At 42.6% G+C, this 7,560-nt stretch overlaps 1 protein-coding gene across 2 annotated transcripts; it reads left to right on the forward strand.

Moving 5' to 3' along the window:
- The first annotated feature begins 302 nt into the window (after window positions 1-302).
- Window positions 303-6,775, forward strand: LOC108136358 (homeobox protein B-H1). 2 transcript variants are annotated; one of them, XM_017257466.2, is made up of 3 exons: window positions 303-1,391; window positions 4,648-4,876; window positions 5,302-6,775. In XM_017257466.2, the coding sequence occupies exons 1-3, from the start codon at window positions 491-493 to the stop codon at window positions 5,885-5,887; spliced, it is 1,716 nt and encodes a 571-aa protein (XP_017112955.1). In that variant the 5' UTR covers window positions 303-490; the 3' UTR covers window positions 5,888-6,775. The 2 variants fall into 2 exon arrangements, with proteins under 2 accessions (XP_017112955.1, XP_017112956.1); XM_017257467.1 differs by lacking the exon at window positions 5,302-6,775 and having other exon boundaries at window positions 303-1,396; window positions 4,648-4,816.
- The last annotated feature ends 785 nt before the right edge of the window (window positions 6,776-7,560 follow it).

Here is a 7,560-nt window from a genome sequence, read left to right on the forward strand (position 1 = left end):
GGTTTTCCACCACACATCGTGGTGGATTCACCACACCGTCGGCAACATGGCGCTGTGTCGAAGCGAGAGGCCCGATGAGATGGCAACAGGGGAGAGCGAGAGGCGGCGAATGGGCGCATCCGACCATCCCTTTCTGGCCCACTGAAGTGAAGGGGGCCATACCAAAGCCTATGACAAAGTGGCAAAATTGTTGCCACCACCACTGATGCCGCCTCTGCCGCTGCCGCAGTCGACGTTGGCAGAGGCAGCGGCGGGTCGGGCAGGTGCGTTTCATAAACGCTCAGTCTCGTTTTGGCAGCCAAGCCGCTCACGACGTCGCTGGGTGAAAATTGAGCAGAAAACTTGAGAACTTCAAAATTGCCAAAATATGAAACTCCAGTGAACGTGAATTTTTTTAGTGAAGTGTTAAATAGAATTAAAAAAAGAAAAACACAAGAGAAATCCACGAAAAAGAAAGAAAAATCCAACAAAACGCCTCTTTGGGCTGGCTATGAAAGACTCGATGAGCATACTCACCCAAACGCCCAGCGAGCCGAACGCAGTGCATCATCCGCAGCTGCACCACCACCACCACCACCACCACTCACACACGCTGCCGCAACATTACGGCCTGCAGCCACCGGCGGTGGTCAGCATTAGTGGTATAACAGCCAACATGTCCTCCGGCGGCAGCACCACCACGGCATCGGGCCTGAAGCCCAATCGATCCCGCTTCATGATCAACGACATTCTGGCGGGCAGTGCAGCGGCCGCTTTCTACAAGCAGCAGCAACAGCAGCACCACCAGCAGCAGCAACTGCACCACCACAGCAACAATAACAACAATTCGGGATCCAGTGGTGGCAGCAGTCCCGCTCACAGCAACAACAATAATAACATCAATAATGGCGAAAACTTTGAGCCACCAACGACTGCTCTGCCACCTGCCCACCTACACCACCCACAGCCGCATCCGCATGCGCATCCGCAAGGCCATCCCCATCCCCACCCACATCCGCATCCGCATTCGCATCCGCTGATGCATCCGCATGGCAAGCTGGGCCATTTTCCGCCCACCGCTGGCGGCAATGGGTTAAACGTGGCCCAATATGCGGCGGCCATGCAGCAACACTATGCGGCTGCTGCGGCCGCCGCTGCAGCGCGAAATAATGCAGCAGCCGCCGCTGCAGCTGCTGCTGCCGCGGCCGCTGCTGCAGTGGCACCGCTGCCCGGCGTGGGTGCCGGTGGTGGTGTGGCAGTGGCGCCACCGGCGGGCGGACTGGGACAGGATTTGGACGACAGCAGCGACTACCACGAGGAGAACGAGGACTGCGACAGCGACGAGGCGGGCAGCGCGGGAGGCGGCGGGGGAGGCAGCGGCCACATGGACGATCACAGCGTTTGTAGCAATGGTGAGGTGAGCCTCTGTACTATGAGGGCGGGGCGGGGGAAGTAGGGGTCAGGCGGTCAGGGTACCCCTCTCAATCATTTCAAAAACAAAAATCCAAGCAATCAAGGAATTTTTCATATTAAAGTACTACAGTACACTTCTGCATATTTCCCAATTTGGAACTTATTATCAGAAATAGGAAAAAGGGAAAATTGATCAAATTATATAAAAAAACTTTAACCAGTCAACTTCTGTTCCATGATAACCACAATTTTTGTATAAAATTTATAAGACATTATTTTTTCCTAGTTATTATGCTCTTATTTATAGTTAGTGCTGAGTTCCCCATCAAACAACCAAAGCAGAGTTGTCAAGCTTAAGTTTCAAGACTAATTATGAAATAAGAAATATCAAAAACATTTGGCAAAGGGTTCACCTAATCAAAGGTATTGAAATTATATACTTGCAGAAAGTGTGTGAGGGTTCTTCTTGAAAACTTAAAATAAATACAAATAACAGTTACAAAATGGACTCTAAAAATAAAACAACTTTAACTTATGATCATAAAATTAAGAACGGTCATCAAAAAAGTCTGCTTTATTTTTTTTAATTGAGAAACTTAATTCAACTTAACTCAACTTATATTTTTGAAACTTTCTCAAATATTTTTTCATTTTAAAATATTTGTAAGTACTTTGATCATCAAACGAAGGCTCAAAATTATTTTTAAAGATTCAGTTAGTAATGCAATTCCATCTAAATTCGTATTAAATTTATATTTATGTTGCTAAATACATTTCTCCATAGCCAATTAAAAATCTAATTCAATTAAGTCAAAAATGAAGTAAGTCCGTTGTGCTGCAGTCAAGTTCGTTGCCTAAGTCTTTTGTTTTTGGAGCGTGCGCCTGAAAGTGGGGAAAAAAGGGCGGGGGAGGCAGGAGGAGCGGCCCTCGTCGATGTCGCTTTGCAAAACAAACTGTAAAAATTATTGCATGACCATTTTACATTCTCGTTCTTGTTGCTTCTATTTGTTGTGGTTTTAGTTGTAAAAAATTGCATTTTCACGCTTTGTTTGCGTCATTGCGAAGCTTCTAAAGCTGCCCCCCTTCCCCCGCCCTTGCCCCTCCCACAACTTGGGGGCATGCACCTGCGGATCTGCGAGTTATTATGGCAGAAATGGGGGGGCGTGGCCTGCCGGGAGGGGCGGGCAGAGGAAGAGCAGCCTGAACTGCAGCAAACAGCAACAAAATGCAGTTTAAAAACCGCCACAGTCGCAGCAAAAAATCTCAAATAATTACACACATCTCACTCTTTTCCCCTCCCCCTCTGCCACTCCTTGCCTCTCTTTCCCTCCAGTTATCTCACGCACCTGCCCCCCACCGCCGCCCCACAGCAATCATTTAATTGTGGAAATTGTTATAAAAATGCATTTAACCCCCTTTAATAGACGCCCCATGGCAATGGCAGCAGCACAGCACAGCAACACAAAAACAAAAGCTAAATGTTGCAGTCTGTTTGCTCATCCCATCTCATCGCCACTCGGTTCGCTTATACATCTCCGCTTTTGGCCAGGTTTTTGCTGCTCTCCATCGCAGCGGCCCCCTGTTTTGTGCCATTTATTGCGGCAATTTCCTGTTGCCAATTGCAATTTTATAAACGGTAGTCGCGTCGGCCTGCTCCTTTGGGATGACAGCCAGCAAAGTGGGCTGCCGATTGACCAGCGGGCAGGGAAGGCGGCAATCCGTCAGTTCATCGGAATTTCGCAATTGCCATGAACTTCGATTACAAAAACAAAATCAAAAACAGAAACAGAAAACGATTATCGATCAATAGTAGTTTATTTAAGAACCTACAAATGAACTTCAACTAAAGTTGCATAAATAAATCGATTTGTATATATATTTATATATCAATTTGAAAACATTCTATGTTATTTTTAAACTTTTACTTGTCAAATTTTGAATGAACATTTTTTCAAAAATTTATAAATTTTTGGCATTGCCCTTTTGAAAATTGTTCCACAAATCGATAATTCACAAAGTCGGCGCCAACATTCGTGAGTAATTTCCTTTAATTGAAAATTAATTTTATTCAATTGCGGCATTATCGCTCATTTATCGCTGCCATTAATCATTTATCGTTTTCGTTGTATATGGTAAACAACTTTCGCCTTGGCGGCGTTATAAACTCTTGATTAGCGATGATTAATTGAAATAATTAACATTGTATTATTTTATGTAGTTCATATCTCAAAGTACAATACTAAACAAATTTATTACCAAATTCTACAAAGACGTTTAATTTGTTGGGGGGGATAAACAGAAAACAAGATATTAATAATATTCTATCAGTAAACTGATCTATTTAAAATTATTTTAAATATGTGTGTGTGTTTTTAAATACTTAAATGCTTTTGAATTGTATTTACACAAGTAAATAATTCGCTGTTTCCCCTTTTTTTCCTAAGCCCATTCACCTCCACTCTGCTGACCAAATTTAAATGCGGCACTTGGCAAATTTTCGCTTTAAATAATTTAACGCTTGAGAGTTTACCTAACCCCCTTGGTAACCCCCTGTTTTGACCGTGGCCCAAAAACTCGCTCTCGCTTATCGGGTAACCACAATCGGTTGAATTTACATAAATTTTATGTACTAAATGGCTGGCCAGAAAAGGTGGAAAAGCGGCGGTTAAGAACACTTCTCGCAAAAAGGGGTGAACTTGGCTTGGCCCAGCTATCTCTCTTGCGCCTTTTTGAGGCAAGTTTAGACATTTTGCTACACGTTTTTATTACACTTACACACACGAACCGCTTTGTGAGCGGAAGCGGCAATTGCGTGGCCATAAACGAGCCTCTAACTGTAGCTGCAACTGTTTTAATAGATCGCCCAGAGATCTGAATCGAATAACCCGAACTTAAGTCGTTGGTCTATGCCAAATCACCATTAAAGGTTGAGCAAAAATAAGTTACTTTTAAAAACAGTTAAATGATAAATAACTTTTTAAGAATGTAAAATCACATTGCCGTGAAAACTGCTAACAATTTATAAGCTTATTAAACATTATCACTGAGAAAAAAATATAATATTGTCTTATTTCTAAGGAATAAAGTATTTATTTTCCTAGTGAATAAAATTTCGATATACTTAGTTGAACTTAGTCCTTGGGAGTCAAAGTCAAATTTAAGTAGAACTATAATTTTCTAGAGTTTATAGATTTTGAAGAATTAAAAATTATATGGAACTTTTCTAAAGACCAATCCCCATCTCTTTTATTTTAGGCGGCAAGGACGACGATGGGAATAGTGTCAAGAGCGGTTCTACCAGCGACATAAGCGGCCTGAGCAAGAAGCAGCGGAAGGCGCGTACCGCTTTCACGGACCACCAGCTGCAGACCTTGGAGAAGTCCTTCGAGCGGCAGAAGTACCTCAGCGTCCAGGAGCGACAGGAGCTGGCCCACAAGCTGGACTTGAGCGACTGCCAGGTGAAAACTTGGTACCAAAACCGCAGGTGGGTGTCAAGAAATTGTAGCACTATAAAGCAACATATAAGTCAATTAGTTATACAGTTTGCAAAGGCAATTTAACAAATTCAAAGATTTATTGGATTACTTATATTTATATTCTTATATTATGGGACTCATTCTTTGCAAATTAAGGATTAAATTAAACTCCAGGTTAAACTGTACATATATGGAAGTGTTGTTAAATGTTTTATAGATGCAGAGATAATTCTGCAGCTCATAAATAAACTAGCTATTTACAATATTTCACGAATTAGTACATTTTTAAGAACATTAATTCATAAGACTTTAAAACAATTGACAAAATTCTACGAATGTTTGTTGAAACTTTAATAGTCAGATTCCTTAAATATAAATGAATATTATTTAAAGCATCACCTTAAAACTTACTTATTTTGGTGCGCCTTTGCAGAACCAAATGGAAGCGCCAAACGGCCGTCGGTCTGGAACTTCTGGCGGAGGCCGGCAACTTTGCGGCCTTCCAGCGGCTCTACGGCGGATCGCCGTACTTGGGCGCCTGGCCGTATGCGGCCGCCGCTGGAGCGGGCGCCGCTGCCGCCGCCGCCCACGGGGCCACGCCCCACACGAGCATCGACATCTATTACCGCCAAGCGGCCGCCGCCGCCGCCATGCAGAAGCCGTTGCCCTACAATCTCTACGCCGGTGTACCGTCCGTGGGCGTGGGCGTTGGAGTAGGCGTGGGTCCGGCGCCCTTCTCCCATCTGTCCGCCTCTAGTTCGCTGTCCTCGCTGAGCAGTTACTATCAGAGTGCCGCTGCCGCCGCCGCCGCAGCAAATCCAGTGCCGCCAGCGCCGACTTCAGCGGGCGGAGGATCGCCACCGAGCGGTCTGGCCAAGCCCCACTCCGCCCCCGCCTCCGCCTCGCCACCACCAAGGCCGCCGTCGACGCCCAGTCCGACGCTCAATCCGGGCAGTCCGCCCGGGCGGTCCGTCGACAGCTGTTCGCAGTCGGACGACGAGGACCAGATACAGGTGTGAGCGATAGAGCGGTGGAGCGGTGCGAAGGAGGGGGTGTACGTGTGTCTATCATTGGGCTTATGCGGTCTCAAAAGCGTGATTTTCAAAGGGATATTATATTATATTTTTTTTTTTTTTGTAACTTTTTTCAAAAAAAATAGTCAGATGATTTTGATTTTAAACATTCATCCACATATCATATTTTGTACGATCAAGTGTTTTTAATTATTTTAAAATAGTAATTACGTTACTACAACAAAATAACAGGGATTAAATGATTTTTTATTTTAACCTGCATTTAAGTAAAATTAAATTGATCGCAATTTGCATTTATTAAAAATCATATCATCATCCTTATTATGGTTCAAACTTAAGTACAAAAAATATTTTATTTAAATTAAATTTAAATATATTTCGAAACATAAAGGAACTTTAGACCTAAAAGCAACACAAAACTTGTAACAGTTGTAATATGTTAGGTCATAAAAAGTAGCACAAAAATGTTCAGTATTTAAAACGAAACCCTTAAAAAGTCAATGAAAACAGTAATAGAATTCCCAAGAATTCGCGTTTTTGAGCTTGCGCATAAGCCCCGCTTGTCTATGTGTGCCTGCGTGTGTATATAATCATATCTCTGTGTATCTCGGTGTGTGCGTGTGCTTGCTTAATTTATTTGATTTGCTTTAGTAACTTATTCAAAATGTTTTTACAAGTCTTTTTTTTTTAATATACGATGATAATGGAATATAATTAAACATATATTTATTTAAATGTTGTAAAAACTAGCAGCCAAAAAAGCAAAAGAATTTTGTATAGTTAAGCCTAACCACGAAATGTATTATCGAATAAAAGGGATTTTTTTTTTTAGCCTAGATCTATAAACGTTGTAACTGTAAAATGTAAAGTATATTTAACCGCATATTTTTTTGTCTAAATAAAAATAATACTACGAAAATAGAGCAATCGTTATATTGGCTTCCACGGGCGGGTGTCCCAGGGCAATTAAAATAATGACCAACAGAAACAATTTACAAACGATGTGAGTGGTGGCAGGGGAGGGGTGTGTGGCATATACGACGACGTGCGAGCCAACCCCTAATGATAATAATTGCATGCAAAATGCATTTAACCGCAATTAGTGCATTTATTAGGCCAAAAGTTGATATATTGAATAACTGCCACCGTTGGCCACCAGTTGGCCGAAAGCAGGGGCGCCGTTTCCAAGGGGGGTTTGGGCTTAGGCCATGTTCGGCATTGCGTGCTCGCATGCAAGCGGCGCTGCAGGCGAAAGTCCAGCAAACGATCCTTGAAGACCGTCGAAGGACCAAAACATAAGTACCCGGCCAGCTGACCAAACAGATCGGGGAAAGCAGAAGGGCAATCGCAATCGGAATCGGAACCCAAGGATTAGGGGTACTTCGAGGTGCAAAAATTCTAGATGGCCCTTCGAGGGAGTCTAAGCGTCAGGCAATTTTATACGTATTGCATTATCTGAAAACATGTACGAAGTTTACAAATTGTTGTATTCTAAACAGAACAAGTACAATGTTTGAGAAATACAAAGATTTCAAGTATTTTAAGGTAGAAAAATTCCCTTATTTTACACATATACAAAATTATAATTAAGCTGAAATAATTCCTGAATTAATTGTAATTAACACTTTTTAACAGTTTTAGAAAAGTTTAAAAAAACA

The sequence above is a fragment of the Drosophila elegans genome, unplaced genomic scaffold (assembly GCF_018152505.1).
Source record: "Drosophila elegans isolate 14027-0461.03 unplaced genomic scaffold, ASM1815250v1 contig_149, whole genome shotgun sequence".
NCBI lineage: Eukaryota > Metazoa > Arthropoda > Insecta > Diptera > Drosophilidae > Drosophila > Drosophila elegans.

Bases quoted from the DNA above. Each gene is read 5' to 3' on its own strand.
- LOC108136358 (XM_017257466.2), top strand. From the start codon at position 491: ATGAAAGACTCGATGAGCATACTCACCCAAACGCCCAGCGAGCCGAAC. The intron at 1,392-4,647 runs GTGAGGTGAGCC...CTTTTATTTTAG, and splicing joins TCACAGCGTTTGTAGCAATG to GCGGCAAGGACGACGATGGG. The intron at 4,877-5,301 runs GTGGGTGTCAAG...GCGCCTTTGCAG, and splicing joins ACTTGGTACCAAAACCGCAG to AACCAAATGGAAGCGCCAAA.